The sequence below is a fragment of the Carettochelys insculpta genome, chromosome 9 (assembly GCF_033958435.1).
Source record: "Carettochelys insculpta isolate YL-2023 chromosome 9, ASM3395843v1, whole genome shotgun sequence".
Taxonomy (NCBI): Eukaryota; Metazoa; Chordata; order Testudines; family Carettochelyidae; genus Carettochelys; species Carettochelys insculpta.
Window position 1 is genome coordinate 62,969,989 of NC_134145.1, and position 23,612 is coordinate 62,993,600.

General features: G+C 52.2%; 1 protein-coding gene across 2 annotated transcripts in view; it reads left to right on the forward strand.

The window, feature by feature from the left end:
* The first annotated feature begins 1,776 nt into the window (after positions 1-1,776).
* PRRX1 (paired related homeobox 1) overlaps positions 1,777-23,612 on the forward strand; it is a 63,462-nt gene continuing 41,626 nt past the window's right edge. For both annotated transcript variants that reach the window (XM_075003367.1, XM_075003368.1), the window contains exon 1: positions 1,777-2,287. In XM_075003367.1, coding sequence (XP_074859468.1) covers positions 2,047-2,287 — 241 coding nt within the window. In that variant the 5' untranslated portion in view covers positions 1,777-2,046. The remainder of the gene's footprint in view (positions 2,288-23,612) is intronic.

Consider the following 23,612-nt stretch of genomic DNA (forward strand, 5'->3'; position numbering starts at 1 on the left):
CGGGCGCGCCTCTCGCAGCCAGAGGGGGACATTCGCGGGGGGCCCCGCTGCAAGGCGACGGGGACATCCAGAGGGCCCGGGGACTGGGCCGTTCCCCTGCGGATCGTGGGGCATTGGACCAAGACCCCAAAGAGCAGCCCCGGCGCTCATTGCGGGCACGGGCATTTACTCTGCCCCCACCCCCGCCAGCCAAGGCTGTGCTGTGTCCGCGCCTGCAGCCGGAGGGGGGTGACCCGGGAGGTGCCAGACACGCGCGTGGGGTTGTCACAGTACCGCGGGGGGGTGATCTTGCAGGCTGGGCAGCCCGGCCCTGCACTTGACCCCCGCACGGGAGCGTGGGGGGAACCTGGGCGCGCGGGGCTGAGGCCCGAGCGGTTCGCTGGGGCTGGAGCTGGCTACCGTCCGGAGCGCTGCGCGCTGGAGACGGCGCACCGGGCCCGGGGCTCTCCGCGGAGCGCTGGGATCCATCCCACCGGCGAGGCCGGGGCAGCGCCTGGGGCCGCTCCCGCGTGGGAGGATTCGGTTCTGCGTGGCGTGGGAACTGGCTGGCTGGCTCTCAGGCCTGGGAGCGCCGCGTGGAACTGCGGAGCGGGGCGGCTCTGGGCCAGGGCGCAGGGACCGGGCAGCCGGACCATCACCGCAGAGACGATCCTGCTCCCCCTCCCCGCAGCCGCCGGCCCCCCACCCCCACGTGCGCCTCTCTGCAGCCCGCCGGATCCCTGCTGTGGAACTGCGTGGGGCAGAGCTCGGGGTGTCCCGCGTGGGGCGCTGGGGGGGTGCCCACGTACCTGGCTCCTTCCGGGCAGACTGGAGTAAGGGAGACGCAACCACTCGCCTAGCACAGGCGGGGACCCACGCGCGAAGCCCCCCGCCCCCCAAGACACCCACGCGCAACGCTAGTCACACCCGCTCCACGCGCTGGGGCACACGCTGATGTTCCCCCAGCCGGGGTTCGCCACCTGCTTCCGGACTGAGCCACGCGCGGATACCCCCCTCCGCGCTCCGGCGGGGCGCACATCTGCCCTCCAGCTGCGGGGCCCGCCTGGCCTGGAGAGCCCCCTCGCGGGAGCGCGGCCGGGCTCCGCTCCGCCCGGGGGCGCCGGCTGCCAGGGCGCGTCCTCCTTGGCCGGGCAGGGGTGGAGAGTGGCGGGGCCCTGCCGCGGCTCCGCGCTCGGAGTGCGGGGAGCGCAGGCGGGACGGGCCCGCGCCGGGCGCCCCCGGGGGAGCGAAGCGGGCAGGTGGACTCGTCCCGCGCGCCCTCCCAGGCCTCCATCCCAGCCTCCTGCCGAGAGCCCGGCCCGGCCCCGCGCTTCGCCCCGTCTCGCCGCAGCTCCCGCAGGCCCCCGCGGCTGAGCCCGCGGCGCGGAGCAGCGAAGCGACAGTCCCGCGGGCCGGGGCCGGTTCTACCCCCGCCGCCCCTCTTCGCGGAGCCTGAACTCGCCCTGCAGCCCCCGGCGCGCTGGGCCGGACCGTCCCGTCCCCCGCGCTCCAGCCGCGCCCCGTGCGCACCCACGCGCGGGCCGACCCCGTGGCTGGGCGCGGCTCCCAGGGGCTCCCCCGCGGCCGGCCGGGCCCGAGCCCGAGCCAGGGGGAGCTGGAGGGCGAAGCGAAGCCGGCCCCGCTGGCAGCGCCTCTGGCTGGGCCTGGGGGGGGGGGGGGGGGGGCTCCGAGCCAGCGCGGGGGGAGGGGCGGGGCGGGGCGGGGCGGGGGTCTGGGCAGCCTCAGGACCAGCCCCGCAGCCGCTGCCACGTAATTGCCGGCCCCGCTCGGCCTCCCCGCGCGATCCCTGCGGCGCCCCCCGCGCGCCCGGCTGCGCCCTTTGAAGTGCCAGAGCCGGAGGGGCGGGGGCGGGGGCGCCGCGCGGGGCGGGGGCCGGGGGGGGGGGGCCCTTTCCCGGCGCCTGAAAACCCTCCTCTGCCTGCCGCGCCCGGACTGCTGGCGAGTCCGCCCGCCCGGCACCAGCGCCCGGAGCGCACGGGGCGCGCACGGGAGACGCCTCCTGCCGCCGCGTGGCGGAGAGGGAGGCCGGGGCAGCCGGCGGGCAGCATGAGCTCCGGCTATGCGCACCTCCTGGAGCGCCAGGCCGCGCTCGCCGCCCGCCTGGACGGCCCCGGCAGCCTGGACACGCTGCAGGCCAAGAAGAACTTCTCGGTCAGTCACCTGCTGGATCTGGAGGAAGCCGGGGACATGGTGGCGGCGCAGGCGGACGAGGGCGTCGGGGAAGCCGGCCGGGGCTTGCTGGAGTCCCCGGGCCTCACCAGCGGCAGCGACACGCCGCAGCCGGAGAGTGAGTCGGGGCGCGGCGGGGAGGGACCGGCCTGGGGCCCAGCTCGCTCGGCAGCCGCGGGGGTCCGGCGGGGCAGCGGGGGCGGCTCGGCTCGGCCGGGCATCGCGCGGCTGCGTTGGGTACCTGGGAGCCAGCGCGGCCCCTGGGCGGCGGCCCATCGCCGGGGAGCCCGAGCGCCCGGCCCGGGGGACCCGCGCTCGCCCCGCCAGCCTCGGGCCACGTCGGGGACCAGCCTGGGGCTTCGCGGCGCTGGGCAGCCGCCTCCCTGCAGGCCGGGACTCGGGCACCGAGCGCGCTGCGCGGCGGGGCGGAGTCCGCCCCCGGCCCCGGGCGGGACCCAGCAGGGCCTCACCCCGGGGGCTTCGGGCGCGTAGACTAAGTCTTGGGGCGGCCCGACCGCGGGCTCGGGGGCTGCCGCGGGGCCCAGCCGGGTGCTTTCCGGAGGGAAGGGCACGGCCGCAGGCGGGGCCGCTCCGGGTGTGTCCGGCGCTGTACAGAGGCAGCCGCGGGGCCGGCCAGGCGTTGAGGCGGGAGAACCCGCTGGGGAGGGGGCAATAGCCCCTTCGTGCCCCCTTGGGGCACAGACCCGCTTTGCCCCGCACTCTGCTCCCCGCTGGCTCCCCGCCCCGCGGCGCGTTGGTTCTGCTGGGCCGGGGGCGGGGGGGGCGTCGCTCCTCGCTCCGGCTGGGACCTGGCACCGCGCGCCCGTTCCGCACCAGCCCCGAGTAACCGGCCCCGGTCGGCTCAGCCCGGCCAGCCCTGCGCCAGGCGCGTTTGCAGCGCGGCCCCGGCCCCGGCGCAGGGGCACAGCCGGCAGCGGGACCCAGCAGCCCGCATGGGGACGCGTGGCCGCGGCAGGCGGCCGGGAAGTCTCGGGGAGACGCGGCCGGAGAAGGCGGCTGCTCCGGGCCCGGACGGGAAAGCGGGGGGCGAAGCCGCGAGCCCCGGAGCCTCGGCCGCCGGAGGGGGCAGCTGCGTTCTTCGCCGCCCGCAGCCCCGGATCCCCGAGCCGGCCCGGGGCCCCACTCCCACGCGGGAAGGGCGGCGAAGCCCAGCTCCGGGGCCCCTCGCCGCCAGCCGGCCGCGCCTGGGGGGTCCTCATGCCCGGCCCACGGCGTCACGAAGCCGGGCGCGCCCCGGGGCCGCTCCCAGCCTGTCAGTGCCGGAGGGGCCGCAGGGCGCAGCCAGGCTCCGGCGGCAGCTCGGCGGGGAGCCGGGCCGATCCGGGCCTGGCCGCTGCGGGGCGGAGAGTCACGTACCAGCCCGGCCCCGAGCCCACGGGGGCGCAGCCCGGGGAGGACTCCGCGGTGGGTCTGCACGCGGGGCGGAGCGGGCCCGGGGGGGCCCGCGGGTCCCCCGGCGGCTCCGCAGCGGGGCTGCCGTTCCGGGGCCCCGAGCCGGCAAGCGGAGCTACCGAGTAGCCCAGCCGGTCTGCCGCCGAGCGAGCCCCGTGTGCACCAGCCCGGGAGCCCGGCGCGGGGCCGGGCCGGGGTCCTCCCTCGCCGGGCTCAGAGAGCCCCGGGAAGAGCCACCCCGGCCGGATCCATGGAGCCGCCCGCGGCGCTGCTCCGGGCAGCCCGAGGAGCGGCGAGAGCCGAGAGAAGCCCGGTCTCGCTGCGATCCGCCCGTCCTCGGGGGCTGCAGGGGGCCGGAGCTCTGGGCCAGATCCTGGGCCCAGCGGGGAGCTCCTGCCGGGCTTCCCTTCCGCGCTGCAGCCGGCCCGTGGGGTTTACCCCCAGGGGCTCCCAGTTAAACAGATCGACCTATCGGTATCTCGACCCCCCTCCTCCACCCCTTCGGCTAGCGATATATCGAGCTCTCTATCGAGAGAGCTGGCGAGTTCCCCTACCCACTCTGTTGATAGCTCTGTCGATTCCCCCACCTTCTCTATCGACAGGTTTGTCGAGTCCCCATCCCTCTCTCGAGTTCCTCCACCCTTCTATCGACAGATCTGTCGATTCCACACCCCCTCTATCGATAGCGCCAGTGAGACCCCCACGCTGCTTTCTTTCTGTCCAAGGCCTTCACTCCCTCCCAGCCTCCCGCGCCCGCCGGGCCCGTCTTTCTGCGGGGCAGGCCAGGGAGCGAAGCCCGCCGGGCACAGGGGGTCCGGCTGCGCGCCGCGCTGCCGCCTTGTCCAGCGCCGGAGCAGGGAGCTGGCCGCCCCAGCGCCAGTGGGGTTTAGCCGGGGCGCTTCGCGCGCCGGGGTCCGGCCGGCGCCTCCCGTGTGCGGGGAAGAAGCCGCGTCCCCGGGCCGGATCCCGCGGGCTCCGGAGGGGCCCCGCTGGAATCCCCCGGCCCGCCCGCAAGCTTCCCCCAGCCCGGTTAGAGGCATCCGGCGAGCCCGTCCCCGGCGGCTTTGCGCGGCCTTTAAACCGCGTCCCCAGGCGCGCGGTGCCGCGGGCCGGGCGGCTGCAGCCCCGGCTTCCCTGCAGGGGAGAGGGGACAGCGGCCAGCCCCGGGCCAGGCCCAGCCGGACGGCCAAGAGCTGCTCCCAAAGCGCGCGGGGGAAGCCGCAGCCACCCCCATCGGCTGGGGAGCCGCGGGCCGAGCTCCCGGCGGGGCTGGTAGCGGCGCAGGAGGGCGGGTGGGTTGTAGGAGAGGGAACCTCGATCTGCCCCTGCAGCGGCGAAATGATCCCGAAAGCAGCGTCCACCCCGCAGGCACGAAGCGGCCAGCGCAGAGGTGCAGAGCGCGTCAGCTGGCCGCACCGCCGATGTACAGCGGGGGGATATTCCCAGGGGTGCAGGGCCCAAGTTGCAATAGGCCGGCAAGTCCTGGCTCCCCTAGCTCAGGGCTCCCTTCAGCTCGCAAGGGGCCCAGGCCTGCCTGAGCGCATGGGGCGGGAGCTCCTGCCTGCCTTGTTTCCCTGAAGGCAGACACCCCAAGTGGGAGCAGCCAGCCTGGCTTCTCCGCAGGCTGCTGGTTTTCCGTGGAAAGCCAGAAATCGGCCAGCGGATATCCCGAGCCAGGCTGATCTTCCCCGCCCCAAGCCAAGCCAGTGCTGTTTATTTCTCAGCAGCAGGTCTCAAAAGCCAACACATAGAGACTGTCTCAGTGTTCCCCTGCCACAGGCAAGAACAAGCGCTGTGCTGCGTCACACCAGCTGGAGGGGAGGGGGATGCGGGGAAACAGGGAAAACCAGCCGTGGGGGCCTCTTCCCTTGAGGTTAAACGAACACAGCTGATAGGGACATTCTGAGCAGACCCTGGAGACCTGAGCTCACCTGCTGATGTCTCCTTGTTGGGTGTATGTGAGTGGGTGCTACTGGCTGAGGCCTGGCCTATGCCACAAAGTTAGATTGACGTGAGCCACCTTGCACTGATTGAGTTGGGCGTGTGTGTACGTTCAAATCCACCTCCCCCTACCCCCGGGGTGTGATGTAATGGGCACTGTCTCTGGGCGCTTTAGTAACACCATGTCCCTGAACTGAGTGATGTACCCTGGTTGATGCAGTAGGAGTATGGACAGTGTTATTACTTCTGCTTATCTGAACAGTCCTCCAGCTGCTGTCCCACAATGCCTGACAATGGCCACTCTGATCACAGTTGTGAACTCCACTGCCCCTGGCCACAGGGACCAGAAGGCCTTATTCCTGATTGTCCAGTTTGGGTAGCACAGCTAGCAGCTCTCCATAGCGTGAAGCTCTTCAGCCAATCATGCCAGCTCCAAGCTCCAGCCTAGACAGGAGTTATTGGCTCTCCGGAGCCTATGAGGAGAGCAAGCTGTGCAAGCACAGCAACAGACCAGCCGTCGGAACATGGACATCTGTGAGCATATCGTACAGGGGATCGACTACAACAGGGTGGTTGTGGTGCTGCATGAAAGCCAAGGAATTGTGGCAGGCATCTCCGAGGGCCTGGGAGGCAGTCAGGCTCCTGCTGAGCTGTCGACCTGCTGTTTTCACAAAGAGCCCTGGTGGTGACTCCACCACCACCACCCCATGCGCTGCCATGACTGCCTCCAAGGAGCCTGTTTCACAGGCCCCAGGCATGAAAATCGAGGATGAGGATGTGGATGAGGAAGTGGAAGAGCTCATAGGACATATGACTAGGGGGTCCAGCTGTGCCTCAAGCCAGGACTTACCTGAGATTTCAGCCCAGTCAGTCCTGGCAGCAATGCCTGGGCAAGCCAAGTGCAGAGGAAGGAACCTCCAGTATGTGTGTTGGGGTTGGACTGGGGATGAGCCAGTGAGATCTGCCACCAAGTGCTGTATGAGACCATGAACTAAGGTCCTTGAAGGTGAACATTGAAAGCTTTTTTTTGTTTTGTTACTGAATAACTTCTATTATTTGGAAAACAATGCATCTTTATTAGCTCACAACATATGCTGCAGAGTGCACAGCCGTTCTAAATGCAATCACTTCTTTGTTACTGAGCTGCGTGACACAACTCAGGATCAGTGAAAAATGCACTGTTGCACATGTGCAGCAAGCAGTGCAAAATTAATAGGCATATTCACAGATGTACTCCAGTCACCAAACAATTCCAAACAGGCTCCAGACAGCAGGGGCAGGTACAGCACAGTACATGACTGTGGTTCACTGTTAAAGTGCTCTTTCAAAGCATCCCAAAGAATATAGCTCTGCGCTGAGCTTTTGAAATAGCCCTTGTGCCTGCTTGTTCAAATTCAGCAGATTACTCTTACACCCTCCTCCATCTTAGCAGCAACCCTTCCTCCTAATGCTTCAAAAATATTATGCAGGCAGCTATAACTATTGCAGTTTTTTTTTACTGAGGTCCAGTCTTGTGAGTAAACAGCACCAACATCCCTTCAATCTACCAAAAGTGTATTAAACTGTCTTTTTGCACCTTCTGAGCCAAGAGCTGAATCACCCACCCCTTGGTGCTGTTGAGGTAGCTTGGGAAGCAAGGGGTCTGGGATCTTTGTCAGCATTTTAACATCACCAGTGGAAAGCTGCTGGTTGGCAAAGAAAGTACCTGCTTTCAGCTTTCTGAGCAGTTCCAGGTACACGTGCCTTTCAGGACCAGCCCGCACTGAGGTTAGTGATGCATTCTCTGTGATGCACCGATGCTTACTTAGCCATAGAAAACTAGCTCTTAAGGGTGACCTACTCTGCAGCAAGGTGGCCTAATGCCAAAATGAGGTATGCATACCATCCATCTATTGCTCCACCACAGTTGGCTGCTAATCTACCCACTAGGTCGGGCCCACCGCTGAACATCACAGTTCTGCATAGCAGATTATTAGTGGCTTTACATACGTGCATGACAATGGCCTCAACAGTGTAGTTTCCAACTCCAAAATTGTCACTGACAGACAGCAGTTTGGCAATGCGTGTTTCCACAGTGTGATCACCACTCATGTCTCCACCATCAGCCTAACTCTCCATTTGGTGTCCCTATCTTAGATAGCTAAGCTAAGCTTGGAATACAAGTCCAGGAATTTTGCCTTGCACATCCAAAACTTCTGCAGCTGCCGCTCCTCATCTCAAACCTGCATTACAATGCACTCCAACCAGTCAGTGCTTATTTCTGTGACCAGATGTGGTATGCCACCCTCTGCAGCTGCTCTGGGAACACACCACCACCACCACCAACCTTGAGTTGGTTCTCAAAATGTCCCACAGCAACATGGCCTCCAAGAAGCATCGTGTTCTGCGCTGCACTGGCAAGTTGTACGGCTCTGCAAATCCCCGGGGGATTGTGCACCCTGTGTTTGCAAAGTCTATGCCAATAATGCAGAACTGTGGAGGAGTCAGGCTTCTGTCAGAGTAGGGCCAAGCAGACTCATAGGGATTTTCTAAAAAGATGTGAAAATTATGGTTTAAAAATGACGTGACAGGATGGAGATGGTCACCTTCCCAGTATGCAACTCCTTGCTTCCAGTCACACTTGTGTGACTCTTTTCTGCTCCACTGTTCATTGCCAAAATGTCCCAAAGGGAAGTGCACTGAATGGTGGTGAGTTGCACACTTGGATACCCACCTATGGTGCTCCACACCGTGCAGTGACACAAGCAGTCCTGGTGAGTCTACACAGTGCTGGAGCAAGGTGCCGAGTCTGCCTGTGCTAAAGTGTTGCACCAAGCACGGCTGCTTTACGTTCCCCTAACTTGCAAAGTTTATAGCATAGACGTGGCCGGGGGCAGGGTTCGTGCATTTCACTAATGCTGGAGCATCCCCGGCTGCTGTGGTTGTCCTAGGTGCCAAACAGTGGGTCTCTTTAGGACTTTGGCAAATCCCATCTTTCAGCTCCTTGGTGTCTGACCCAGCTCCCATTTCAGTAAATGGAAAGACTGCTGGGAAAGTTGAATCAGACCCACCAAGAGGAAGGAACACGAAGGAGCAGAGGAGACCTTTCTCTCAGGGGCTGGGGCTGGGGCTGTGTCAACAGTAGAGTGAGTGAGTAATGGACTTCTTCTCTGAGACGCTGGGAATCCATGACATCTCCTCCCTAAAACATATCCCCTGACTAAAGGACACACAGAACACTTCTTCCTTCTGCAAATATGTATCTCCCTCACCCCCGCATCACAGCACCCATCACTGTTTTGCATTGATGGGGATTCTTTGTATTTCCCTCTCAAAAGACCCGGCACCTATAATTCCAATACACCAGTGATTTAATGTACAAAGTTGCAATTGCTACTGTTGCTTGGAATTTTTATTCCATCTGAGCAGGTAGTGGAACTAGAAGTGATTATGACGAATAATACAAGTAGGTTCTTTTGTTTTTGTTTCTTTAAGAAAAAAAGTGTGGTGGGTTTTGTTTCGATTGAAATCTGCCTAAGGTTTAACATTTTAAACTACAGATTGTTTTTTAATTTAGAAGGATCAAAAGAGTTAACACCATATTTTAAAAAAGCTTATTTTTAACTGCTCCAGACTTTTTTAAATAATTAAAAATATCTACTTGTAAAAATCCAGAAAATGAAATCTTTACCCTAGAAAAGACTGGGCTAAGTATGCCTACAATTAACCTCTGTTTACATTCCTAACAAACTTACTTGAACTCCACTTTAGCTGAAAAAATAAATATGCCTTAACGAGAGCATTTCTACCACGATCTCCACTGCCATAATTATTTGTATTGTCTGATAGTCATGCATGTTGCTTTGTTCAACTTGAGCAGGGCAATATGTTTCTACTGCAGCTATTTTTTGCATAAAAATGCAGATCTGAATGGATCGGAATATTTCTCAAATCTGTGTTGAAATTGCCAAATCAGTCAAAAGATACTCCACTCAGAAAAGCAAACAAACTCTGACAAAATCACAAATTTTGTTTCTTCCTTTTAATTGAAAATGTTATGCCTTTTTTGTTTGTAATTGGCCTTTTTGCTTCAAATTGAACTTCAATTATGTTTTCAAGAAGGTTTGAAAAAACAAAATGTTTTGTTTTGGAGTCAGATAAAACATTTTAGTCAACTCAAAGAAAAGCTTTCTGTTGTTTTTGCTTCTTCAAATAAAATAAACATTTCAGGTCAATCCCAAATCAATTTATTAATCTAATCTAATTTTTCAGTTTGGCCAGCACCCCAAAAATTGTTTAACACCACAGCTCTCCGTGCAACATAGCTCACTCAGAATAAGATCTACAACTTCAAAATCCATTGCTGGAAAGACACAGCGGTTTCAGTAAAATGACACTGTGGATTTGCTGGTGAAACAATAACACAGTAATAATCCAAGGCCTGATCCTTCAACCCTTACACAAATAAAGGTGGTGGGATGCTTTTTCTAACAGTTTTGCTCCAGGACGGTGGGATAGGATCCCAAAGTGGTTTATGGCCCTGTTTAATGGGGTCACCAGCTTTACTTGCTGCAGCCCAAGGCAGAAGCCCAGGACCAGGCTTCAGCACTGGGTGGTGGGACTCAGAGTAGAAATCCCATGCTTGGGGCTGAATCCCTGAGTTTCATCTTTGATGCTCTAGGCTGGTGCAGTGGGCTTGCGGCAGACTCAAGCTTTGGTTCTTCCCTCCCGGGTCATGTTGTTGTTTTCGGAGGAGGTTGCAGTGTAATGAACTTTGAGAATCCCTTCCCTGGGAATTATCTGTATTTCCTGGCTGTGTCGCACAGGAGATCAGACTAGGTCAGGAGCGTACAGATTGGTGGCGGGCCCCCTTCGAGGTCAGGGGGGAGGTGAAACTTCTTAAAGGGGGGGATGCAGTGTGATGGGTCATCCATCTCACTAAAAATATAGCAATACACGACTGTTTTACGTATGCATTCACATCTATGTACCGATTAATAAAGTGTTTACATTCTACAGACTTATTTTCTTACACATGCCGACAGTTTTTTTTTTATATGGACATAACTGAAATGTCCATCAGTCTGGATTATGTTAGACATGTTTTGGGGGGCCTGATAAAATGTTTGCAGCCCCTGGACTGTGCGATCACAATAGTCCCTACTGGCTTTAGAATCTATGAGAGAAACATCAAACAGGATATGAAATAATTATTTGTTAATAATCAATCATTAAATTCTTACAGGCTGCAGAAGCCCCTGTGGGATTGTATTTTACAAAGGTATTATTATGGCATTTTACTGGGAAAATTAGGATTAACTAGAACCTAAGCCATTATTTTCCTATTCAGATTGCATTTCAGATGAACAGTAAAAAACTATTCTGATTTGCTTCCAAAGCAAGTGCATATTGTCACATGAAGGGTAAATGGATTTGGGGTGGCAGAGAGCTCTTTTCCTATGAACTGTGCAGAAGGGAAGGTGAGAAATACCAGCTGTGTCTTTTAATTAGCCCATTCTTTCAGGGATAGATGCTTTTAGGGGAGACGACAGCAAAATGACAATCATAAACTTCCCGGGGTTGGAAGTTACTTGTCCCTGATTAGGGCTAAGCTGGAAGTGATTTTTTTCCTGGTGAAAACTATCAGCAAAAACATATATTCTTCTTGGAATTGTTTTTGGAGGGATGGAAGTTGTCAAATATCCCCCAAAACCATTTTTTCAGTTTTTTAAACACAAGCCAGATTTTGCTGTGGGTGGGGTAAAACGGAAACATTTTTGCATTTCCACTCTTTGATGAATACCCAAAATATTTTGGTGAAAATGGGCATTTTGTGTAGACATTTCTTTTCCATCAAAAAACCATATTTCATTGAAAAAAATTGAGGGAATATTTTGTTGCCTGATTGCACATTTATATATAGAAATGAATAATTAGTCTCCACTAATGTGCAAATCAGCTCCCAGTAATAGCAAGAAAACGATCATCCATCAGACCCAAAGGTATGATTCTTGCAGGGCAAGAAGCAAAAATATCATATGGTTGCTCGTAAAGGGGAATTCTTCCACAGTTCCAAATTCAGCGATCGGTTTGAAATAATAGTCCTGGGGCTGCAGACATTCCTAAAAGGTAGCAAGTATAAGTATTTTTTAGGTAAAAAAATATACTGGAGATAGAGGAAAAATCTTTTTTCTTCTCTAGAAAATAAGATCTGTTTAGAGGATTAATCTACTCTGATCGATTTTTGGCTTTGTTGTTTTATATAAATAGTACTCAGAATACCCTGGGAACGGAGGTTGCTTGTAACTCTGAACTGTTCATAACTCTGAACAAAATGTTGTTCTTCTTTCAAAAGTACTGTGTGGTGTTTACTTCTGCTTCTTTTTTGTCTCTGCTGCTGCTTGATCACATATTTTGTCCATTCAAATGAGGTGTGTGGTTGACTGGTTAATTTGTGACCCTGGTGTTTTCAGTTCTGAGGTTCTACTGTATGTTGTCTAGGGAAAGAAAGTAAGAATCACCCAGAGTTTTTTTTTTTTTTGTACTTGTTAGAAGAGATTGAAAAATGGATTTTTCCATACTGGGGCAAATTCCAGCATTTTGATGCTTACTTTAGTTCCAGAAATGAACAGAAGTTTTGATTCAGAAATGGTGAAGCATTTTTGTTTTGAGCAAAATGAAACATCTCAGCACCCTCAATCAAAATATCTTATGTGAGGCCGATAAACAGAAACAAACATTCTTTACATTTTGCGAAAGGAAAACTCCTGCTGATTTGATCTTTCCCCACAGAAAATTTTAATTCCAACAAAATGTAATTTTCCAGTAGGGAAAATGTTTCATTCAATTTTTTTTAACCCGTTCTAATAGTGTATAGAATCTGACCGAACAGTGACTTTAATCTAGTGTAGATTAGAAGAACGTCGTCATTTTAGTAAAATGTTGTTTTTTAGGGTTGTTGAGTGTCTGTCGTTCTTGGTGACTTGAGATGGAGTTGCAAATGCTCAGCAAGTCAGAAAATCAGACCCTAAAAGAATAAAAGCTGACTTAATTTATAGCCAACTGGCCCACATCAGCAGCTGAACCGGAAAGGTTTTAAAGGCCAAATTTCCTGTGACAGCAGTGGTTGTGTTTTGTCTTCATGTTCAGTTTAAGATGCTGGTGTTTCATTAGTCTCCTGCTAAAGCTAAGGAGGACATGTATGTCGATTTTCAACGGAGGCTTGACTTCTGTTCCCTAGAGTGTAACACTCCCATTAGAGAGAACCAGCCATAACCCCCCTCTCTCTGCGCTTCTTTGGGGAAGTGCTCTTGTGAAAGAAAACAGCATCAGTTCTCTTTGAATGTCGTACGTATTCTTCCTTATGAGCCCCCCTTATGGAAGTGGTATGGCTTTGCCGGGCTGGGGTCTGTAGAGGCCCTGAACTGGAGCGGTGCTGGGAGTTCAGGTATAGAGTCGATCAAGAGATGTTCAACTGAAACTTTAAAAACCTTTTTACTGTTTTTTTCTTTTTAAAATGAAAATCTGTAATATTTTGAAGAAAAATTATAAATGTAAAAAAAATCTGTTACTTGAATTTCGTGGCAGGGCAATATAATTTCCTGACCATTCCTACTCAATTTATGTGTGAATCCCTTGCATCTTAATTTATTATAGTCCTTCAGCTGGCTAAGGACTAGGGCATTGTTAGGATAGGTGGTTAGAATAGGATGTTGCAGTGGCCTAGTGATTGAAGCACGGGCCTCGGAGTCTGGAGTCCTAGTTTTTCCTGCGTCAGCTCAGCAAGTTATATAACCTCCCTGTACCTTTGTTCACATGTGTGAAAGCCATGACTATAAATAAAGGGAACAGGCAGGAACGCTGCTCTCTGCTCCTGGGTCTGGGTAAGCAGTAGTGTCTTAGGCCAGCGTTTCTCAACCTTCTTTTTATAAATTATCCCCTTTAAAAAAAAATTAAATACCCTCCAACTTCTCTCCTGTACCCCTAAGGTTACGCTTGCCACAGGCTGAGAAACATGGTCCTAAGGTAATCTGAGGTCTTGAAACAATTGCCATTCAACCTTTCCAGGTTACTGTACCCTTTGCAGGAGTCAGATTTGTTTGGCATACCACCAAGATACACCTCATCTAAAAAGTACTTACTTACAAAACCATGCAAAAATATCACGGACGACAACTACTGAAAACTTGCTGGCTTTCTACCATCTTATTATCAAATAAGTGACTTGGAATGGAAATATTGTACTTACATTTCAGCATAAGGCCTATGAAGCAGTAGAAACAAATCAGCGTCTGAATGAACTTTTAGATTGTACTGACTTTACTAGTGTTTTTATTTGCCTGGTGTAAAACTCGGCAAATATCTGGAAAATTTGATATCCCCCTTGGAAATCCTTGGTGTAGCCCCAAGGGAACACATAGAGAAACACTGTCTTAGGCTATGGTGACACTATAGTTGCAATTTTGGGATCTAAATATATCCTGACATAGCAACTCAATGGCTAAACACTGCACTCAAAATAGCAGCATTATAGGCACTTATTTCAAACTTCAGTGCTGTGTGGATGGTACCAAGTTTGAAATAAGCTACCTCAAAATCTATGACGCAATTTGCATTGCGCAAAGTGCATACGTTATTTCAAGTTACGGCTACAGCGTAGCTGTAGCCTCAGAGCTCTCCTTTTCCCCTTTTGTTGGGCCGACTACAGCCTTCACTCCTGTTCGATCACTTTACCAGCCAGCTGTAAATTAGGGCATGTCTACACAGCCCCCTTATTCCAAAATAAGCTGCTGTATTCCGGAAGAGCCATTCTGAAAGAGCTTATTTTGAAATAACGCCACTTCTCACAAAAATGCATTTTTGAAATAGCACTTAGCACTTTCAAAATATAGCATCTAGCCGTGTAGAGCATCCTTTGAAATAGAGCCATCGGATGCACTGTGGCTTATTTCAAAATAGGCACTATTCCCAGTCTTAACAGCACCTGTTTTGAAATAGCCCTTTCTAAATAGGCACCGTTCAGCGTGACATGAAGCTTATCGATTTCGAAATAAGCCAGCCACTCTTTTGAATTTATTTTGAAATAGCGGTTGCATTGTGTCAGTTCTAGGTTAGCTCTTTTGAAATAACCGCTGTTATTTTGAAACAACTTTGCTATGTAGACCTACCATTAAGCTGAGGCTTCCATGTGAAGGAACGTTGGTAAGGTTGTTTGAGATTTTCAGATCAATAGCACAAGAGTAGACATGTGGGGTGTGATTTCCAAAGGGATTTAGGTGCCGAACTCCACCTTGCCCGCAACCGCCAAGCACTCGTATTTGTGTAGACATTTCCTTCAAGACCACTTGCGTTTGAATGGGAGACAGAACACTTCATTTTATTCAAAGCTATACAGATGAAAACCTGATTGATGGATAGGGTGAGATGCATAGACAGCAGATAGAAACTACAGGGCACAGATACATCCAGAGATCCCAGGCAAGCTCTTTCTTTGAAAATGTTTATTTTAATGTTCCCAATATCAGCATTTTTCATTCTCAGAACTTAGCCTGTTTTCCCGTGAGATGTGGAGTTTGTGGACTTGGAATGGGGAAAGGGAAAAAAAAACATTGGGGAGAAAACCAACAGGAACTTCACAATGACTAGAAATAGCAGCTGTCTGTATTTCCCCCCCCCGTTCTGTGTAATCTGCAGGCAAATGGAACTCATACAGAACTAGCTGGCTGATTTACATTGACTGGTTACAGACATGTAAACGAGGCAGGCTGGTCAATGTATTTAACTCCTATATGTAAGCAGGCATCCTCCAAGGAAAGCTACCAAAATAGGAATTCAGGGTCCGACGCTCCTCCTTTGAAGTTAACGGAAAAAAAAATACTTTTCATTTTGTTAGGTTTGAACCAAAAATACTATTAAAGCATTTTCATTTCCTCTGTTACAATAGCCACAGGTGATAGATCCCACAAACTTAACTCATGGGAGTAATTGTTGTTCAGACGAGTAGTCCAGTTAGTTAACTGGGTCTTCTTGCATGAGTAACAGTTGCTCGTGTCAGCATAGGTTGTACACCAGGACGTAGATGATTAAAATGGGGAAAAAACCAATCTGTTAAAATCTGATTTGTCTTTTTTATGTTGCTTGTACAGTACTTGGTGTTTTTCTCTAAGCCCCCACTCCCGGAGTATGTGTGAATCTCAGCTTTCCTTTCATCTAAAGCAACTTTCTCACTCTCATAGCTGCAGAGGAAAGCTAGAAATGTGACCCAAGTTCAGCCAAAAGCCTCCAATACAGGAAGGCAAAGCAAAAGGCTCCAAAACGTATTATTTTAAAAAATAGTCTCATGCTTTTCTGGAGCTTGACTCCTTATTTTTGAGCACTGCCCTTACTTTGGAGAGTAAAACTAGACTTTTCTGTTCATAATCAACTTCACTTCCTGATTTGTAGTAGAGTAGTAATCAAAGTGTTAACTGCATTACGCAGAGGACAGTAGGTTGGAGCCCTGCCCCATTCCACCTGTGTGTTTTGTTCCTCCTGGTTATTATATAGCTCAGTGGTTTTCAACCAGGGGCAAGCATACCCTTAGGGGAGCCCAGAGACATTCTACGGGGGGACTCAACTCATGTGGAGATTAGCTGGTTTTACTAGAGGCCAGGTAGAAAGCTCTAGGGAAGTCAGTACAAACTAAAATTTAATTCAAGCAATGTCTTATTTATACCGCTTTATATGCTATTTATTGAAATACACGTACAATATTATATTCCAGTTGATTTATTTTAAAATTATACAGATGAGAAAGTGAGCGATTTTTCGGTGAGCATGCTGCTATGCTTTTGTATTTTTATGCCTGGTTATGTAAAACAAGGGGTTTTTAATAAGGGGGCACTTCAGGAGTACGAAAGACAAATCAGACACAAAGGAGCATAGTCATCTGGAAAAACAGAGTCACTGAGTAGCTGAATAAAGCAGCATGTTCTCTGCAGTACAGTAAGCAAAGTCAGGTTTCTGTGCACTAAGCAAATGATGGTAATCAGTTTCACTTTGGAATTCTCCTGCTGTGTTTGTAGTCCTGAATGCTTCAGCACAAAGTTTCAAACTTCTTCATTTAAAGGAAAGTTACTGAATTTTTACTTTTAAAAAAAAATGCAGCGAAACCCAGCTCTGTTAATACTAGAGTTTGAAATCAGTCGTGAAACCAAAATGTTCGCTCTAAGGTGTTTGACAGAGTGTCTTTAATGACCATCAGCATTCTGTCTTCCGCATAGAGTTTCTACTACTCGGCAGCATATTTTGTCCCATTTAGTGATTGATTGCATTCTGTGGGGAAAAATATTATTTTAAGGCTTTATTCTCACCAGTTGCTTTCAATGGGCGTGCTAATGCGCGTAAACCCTGATCAGCGAGTGCAAAGGTGGCATATTTCATTCATTAGTATTCAGAGGCTTGATTCTACAGCCAGAGCTCATGTGCATGATTCGACTGAAGACAATGAAGCTGTCCCCTTGAGTAGTGCTGCAGTATCAGGCTTAGATTGTATAATTGCTGTGTGCTCAGAGGCGTGGCAGAACTAGGCCGCTAAATGAGCAAAGATTTCTGCAATCAGTATCAGTTCTGGTTATATCAGTGGTGTTAAAGGTGCTCCCGAGCCTAGAGAAGGACATGAGCAGACAGTAGTGGAAGAGCTGGGAAAGAGTGCAGCAAAAGGTGAAGGGGCAGAGAGGATGGGATTTAAAAACCAGATCGACACAGCAAGTGCTGAATTACAGGGTAAGAACTCCTCCTGCCATGTCCCGGCCATTTGAAATGTGCTCCCCTGGCGTATGACATCACCAGAGCCTCTGGATGGAATTACAGCTAGGCTGTCCATTGAAGACTCTTGTTTGTTCTATGTTTAATTATTTGTGGTTCACATATTAAGTACACCCGAGGAGGGAGTGTGGGGTCCACATGCTTCTTCTCCTGAGTCGTGCTTCGGTTGCATAATTAAGGCCATCGTGAGTAATTTGTGGTGTGTCACGGTGTTTTATACTCTGTCCTCCCTAAGGTCTGATCTGAGCCATGGTGAGATTGAATCCCTAGTGGTGTTGTGCCTTCCCCACCTGAGACACAACCTTTAAAGGAGGTTTGGCTCCAGGGATGTCTTAGGAACAGAAAGCTGTGAGAGTTGTTGTGGCAAAGTTAGACTGCGTGGGTTTCCTACTGTCCACCCCACCTGGGTGCCTCAGTTTCCCTAGGCACAGCATCAGTGCACAATGGGGATGGGAGTGTTGGTGTGAGGACCCCTCACACACAAACAATGGCCCTCCAGGCTCTTTGTAACCTAGGCAACCAGGTAACACTTTTCTTCCCCAGGAAACAAGACAAAGGCGGGAGGAAGGGCCTGGCGGTTTGCATTAGAATTGGGCTGCTGAGTGAGGTAGTCTCCTCTGGCTGGAGAGGGAGGAAAGAGGGCCAGACCCTGGCTCAGGGGCCCCCGCTGGGCTCCCTCTCTCCAGGATGGATTGTACTGATGGCATCTGGTTTCTGGGCTGACCAGTCTGTTCTATGCTGTGGCCCTGTTGCCTGATAACCTTCTGTTCTCCCTGCTGAATGAGAGTCATGGCTGACTGCGGATGGAGGTGCAGGGCCTGGGGACCCCACCCTCTGTGACAGTTGTGCGGGGGCTATGCGTCTCAGAGGAGTAGCTATGTTAGTCTGTTTCAGCAAAGCAACAAGGAGTCCCAGGCCTCATGCCAACCTCAAAGAACAAAGGGAAAGGGGCGGGTAGGAGGGGAGTCTACCTGCACCCGACAGGCCCGGGGAAGCTGAGGTGAGCCATGGAGCCTCCACCTGCCCGGTGTTTGGTGACACAAGAGCAGCCCCTCTGCCAGACTGAAACCTGGAGCCAGGTTGGGGTCAGGGCCCTGTGGGGAACTGCAGACCTTTCACCTGCCCTCGGTGCAGGGCCTGAGGGTGGGGTCAGGAGCTGCTCTCCCAGGGGGTCCACGCTAGGCAGGTGCAGGGGGCCAGCATCCCCATGTAGGCTCCAGCCTCCAGCCTGGCTGGGAAGTGGGGCCTCAGGGAAGAGTGGGACTGGGTGGGACCACAGAGGGGACAGGGCTTCATGGCCCTCCCCCACTGTTAGAAAGACTCCCTCACCCCTGGAGCCTCATCTATTCAGGCAGGAAGAGGTGCTGCTTTTAATCCCTAAACCTGGTGCAGAAGTCTCCGCAGGGGACAAATTATGCCCAAGACCGTGTGGGGAGTTAAGGAACATGGCTGCGTCTGTGCCTCCCAAAGATTTGCAGAGACTCACTACAGACTCCTCCAGAAAAGACAGCGCTAGGGCATGGAGCAGCATTTCCTGGGGATGTTTAGCAAACCACGAAGTGCTGGATCCTCACCTGGGGCAAATCAGAGCCCTGCCCTTGAGTGCATCTTAACCTCCACCCTAAGGAACAGCACCTCAGTGGGGCACCAGGCCAGGGATTGCAATTGTGTGTGTGTTGGGGAGAGGTGGGAGGCATACGGGGCTACTCACATGAGACATCCATCCCAATAGCTTAGTTAAGGCCTCCCTCAAGTGTAGGGCTGCAGGCCTGAGTCCTCCTCCTGGGGAGAAGACTGCACTGTTGAAATCTCTGGCCGTCAGAGCTGAGCTTCTGGAGATCTTTGTGAGGAGGTGTACCAGGGCTGCCCGTTCTACCCCACAGCTCCTGCTGTGGGGTTGCTTTGTTCTCTTCCTTGTTTTCTTGACCATAAGGACACCCCCCGCCAAATTAAAATGCAGGTTGTGGAAAAGAAAAGCCAGCTGTTGCGCTGTATTGTTTGACAAACAGTAGGTGACCAGGGCGTAACTGTAATGCGCCAGCACAAAGGGAGCGGATATAAGGTCACATGTGCTTTTTGTGGCTGTCAGTTGCTCATCTGTGCAATTTTAGTGGCGTCCTATCCAAGCTTTTTTGTGTGGCATTAATCTATGTAGCGTGAGAGTAGAAGAGAGGGAGAGCGGTTGTTGGACACTGAAGGCTTCTGTTCAGCCACAGAAGAGGTACGATATCTAGCTTCCCTCATGGAGGCTGAACTCTGCGCTGGAAGCTCATTACTAGGGGTCAGAGGGCAGTGCAGTCTCCCTGGCTCCCATTCCATCCTTGGCTTCTCCATCACGATGGGCAAGCGGAGAGCTGACTGTGGGCACGTCTCCTGTGAGAAGCTGGAGAAAGGGACAGATTCAGGCCAGGCCAAATCCAAACTCAAGTTCAAAATGTCTCTAAAGTTCAGGAATACTTGACTCCTTCCTCTAATGAATGGAACCAGAACCTGGATTCAAACCCAACCATCTTCTGAAGGGGTTTCAACATCCAGATACGACTATGTGGCCCAGGTCTATTATTTCTGTAGCGGGGCAACTGAAAGAGTCCACTATTTTGTCTCTGGGGCAATGCACCTTCAAGTGGAAAGGAGTCCTTGTGTCTGATGTAGGGTAGTTGTGACCTAGACAGCTGCCATATTGTGTTCCATTGCAAATGCAGAATGTTACAGAATGCCCCCCGTGCACTCTCTGTCCGGGAGACGTTGTATGCTTTTCATCTTTTCCGTTCCCTTTAAAGTAAGGAGATGCAAATTATGAGTCATCAGCACTGCTGCAGGGTAATTTAGAGGAAGATGTTTTGTCCTTTGTCCATAGGTGAAGTTGAAAAGGCCTGTCTCAGTGTGGCCCAGTGGCTATAGCACTGAACTAGGATCCAGGCTCTATAGATGCTGTTGGCCTACTGAGCGATCTGGGGTATGACCCATCACACCTCGTGCCTCAGTTTCCTCGTATTTGAAATAGGAACACTGCCCCCCTTTTGGAGAAGCCTCTGAGATCTGATGAAGGGCTATATGACAGCTAGGTATTAATGATACAGTGAGGGCCACTGCCTGCTCCTCTGGCTTGGAATTACTGTCCGCAAGTCATAACTTTCTGACGTGTCGGTTGTTATATGCTAATTCTTTTCCTGTAGCTGAGAGATTCGGCGTCAGCAAACAATTTGCTATAACACATCTTTCTCTCTTCGCTTGCGGAAGGTGATTTCCTGGAATGTATTTGCGTTCACTCAGCATGAGCTGCGTCCATTTCATTTCTTCCCCACTGGATTGATCTGCGACAGTCCTTCCAATGTGGTATTCCCGAGCTGTGGATAGGTGTGGTCCCTTTTGTCGCACTGTGGCACAGATTTGGTCGCCAGAGTTGGTGAGAATTGCAGAGAGCTGAAGGAAGGCAATGGGGATTTGGCCTTGCAGAGCTGGTAGAATATTGTAAAACAGGAGAACTGTGACATCAGGTGGGGTTAATTGGTGTAGCTCCCTGAAGCTGTCGATCCAGTGCAGATTTCTGACATACATTTGAATTTCCAGTGGATTTGAATTTGACCAAATGAGGTTTTTTTTACAAACGTGCGCGATGGATCTTTGTTCGCGGTTTGCGGCAGGCACATGAGAACAAGGGTATTTGTGCATGAACAACAGCGGTCACCAGTGTTGCCTGTAAACTGAGTGCTTGGAAGGCCACCAGGAGAGATTTAGGTGCTGCCCAGCTGATTAGCAGAGCGCCCACAGAGGACCTCATGTGTTTCTCCTGGTGGTGCACCTCCGCACAGGCCTTGGTGTCCAGAACAAAATTTATTCTGCCCATGTCTGGAAAAATTAGAGAGAACATTGGTGGTCACTAATCAGTGCTAATTACTCATAATTTGCTTCTTGTTACACCTTAGTCTCCTTTTTTAAAGAAAAATTGAAACAGCCAAGCAGGAAACAGAACGAACATCATGCGGTTTAGATGACCAGTCACACATCACAAATAATAAAAAAAACCCCAAAACTAGCTAAGCGTGACTCGGCAATGAGAACAGTTCAGGAACATCCGGCAGGTGGAGAGTTGTTTTGTCCAATCTATTTGATGAAGTTTTAGGAAGAACACACTCATGGGTGGAAATCAGGATCCGCTCAAGAGCAATTCGCAAAGGCAGGAGGGGAAAAGCGAGGTTTTCAGAGGACTATTTAGTCACACTTCGTAATCCGATCATCTGTGCAATCTAGGCGGGGGTGCCAATTAAATAAGACTGAGGCATTTTAGAAAATGGAAAATCTCTCAGCGGCTGCACAGGTGTTGTCAGAGGCATCATTCCTAGGACAACTAGGGTTTGCTGGGAAGGCAACCGCCCACTCATAAGCCAACATAGTCTCTAATTCACCCTCACACCCCAGCCTCCAAAGGGGGAGCAAAGGAGGATGCTGAGTTATCATCGTGGCAATTTGCAAGGACTCCCCTGGTTAAAGAATGACTAATGTGCTTAACAACGTGGGCCTATTGGCTGAACTCTTCTGCGTACAGGAGCGCTGGGAGATGGCATACATAGCCTACCCTGGAGATCCATAATAATGTTCTCTGTGCCATCTCCTCTTCACAAACCCGCTCCCTTGGTCTTTGTGCAGGAAAAGAGATTGTGGGCGTTGGCTAGTGAGAGACGCTTCATTTGGATGAGCAGGGGGGTTGGAATTTCCTCCCAAACTTTGTGGTGATCAGTTTGTGATCTGATTTCCCTGAGCAAGTAGAAGGAGCATCCGTCTCCAGTTGGTGCCTCTGGTGACCAGAAAAGCCCTTTTCCCAGCAAGGGATATTTTTCTTTCCTTTTTGCGTGCAGGCAGAATGCTGCTGGGCCGGGTGAGGTCAGGCACCCAGGAGGGCATTATGTCATGGCAGAACGAGACAAAGCATGTGGAGGGGGAAAAAGGGAAAACAAATTCTTTGGGACTGAATCACTGCTGGGGAACTAGACAGCAAGTCCTTGATCCAGAATTGCGTATGTCAGGCACGGTGAATTGGGAAGGGCAGAGATTTTGCAAGATACAGACACTAAGTTGCTCAATGTCTGGTTGGTGGGCAGTTTCAAGTGGAATGCCCCAGGTATCAGTTCTGGGGCCAGTGTTGTTCAACATCTTTATTAATGACCTGGATGAGGGGATGGACCGCACCCTCAGCAAATTTGCAGATGACATTAAGCTAGGGGGTCGGGTAGATATATTAGAGAGGAGGGATAATGTCCAGAGTGACCTAGATAAATTGGAGGATTGGTACAAAAGAAACCTGATGAAGTTCAACAAGGACAAGTACCGAATCTTGCACCTGAGACGGAAGAATCCCAAGCACTGTTACAGGCTGGGGACCGGCTGGCTAAATAGCAGTGCAGCAGAAAAGGACCTGGGGATCACAGTGGATGAGAGGGTGGAGATGAGTCAACAGGGTGCCCTTGTAGCCAAGAAGGCTAATGGCATATTGGGGTGCATGAGGAGAAGCATTTCCAGCAGATCTAGAGAAGTGATTATTCCCCTCCACTCAGCACTGGTGAGTCCACATCTGGAGTATCGCATCCAGTTCTGGGCCCCACAGTATGAAAAGGACGTGGATGCATTGGAGCAGGTTCAGCAGAGGGTACGAAAATGATTAGGGGTCTGGAGCACATGATCTATGAGAAGCAGCTGAGGGATCTGGGTTTATTTAGTTTGCAGAGGAGAACACTGAGGGGCGATTTGAGAGCAGCCTTCAACTCCCTTAAGGGGAGCTCTGAACAGGATAGAGAGAGACAATTCTCGGTGGTGACAGATGGCAGAACAAGGAGCAATGGTCTGAAGTTACAGAGGGGGAGGTGTAGGTTGGATATTAGGAAAAACTGTTTCCCCGGGAGGGTGGTGAAGCACTGCAATGCGTTACCTAGGAAGGTGGTGGAATCTCCATCCCTGGAGGTTTTCCAGTCTAGTCTTGACAAAGTCCTGGCTGGGATGATTTACTTGGAGATGATCCTGCTTGAGGCAGGGGGCTGGACTCAATGACCTTCTGAGGTCTCTTCCAGCCCTAGGACTCTATGATTCTAAGAAGGAAAATCACACCCTCTTGCGATCTCCCAGGACTGGTGCTTTAGGTGGGCAATGGCTTTGTTGCTGTCTGTAGTGCCTAAAGACCGTAGCTGAGACCAACACGCAGTAAGAGACAGCCCTTACCTTGAAGAGATTGCTATTGCGATAGCCAAGAGATTCAGAGAACATTGCTATCCCCCCTGCCCATGGTAGGGAACTGTGGCTCAGAGAGGTTAAAT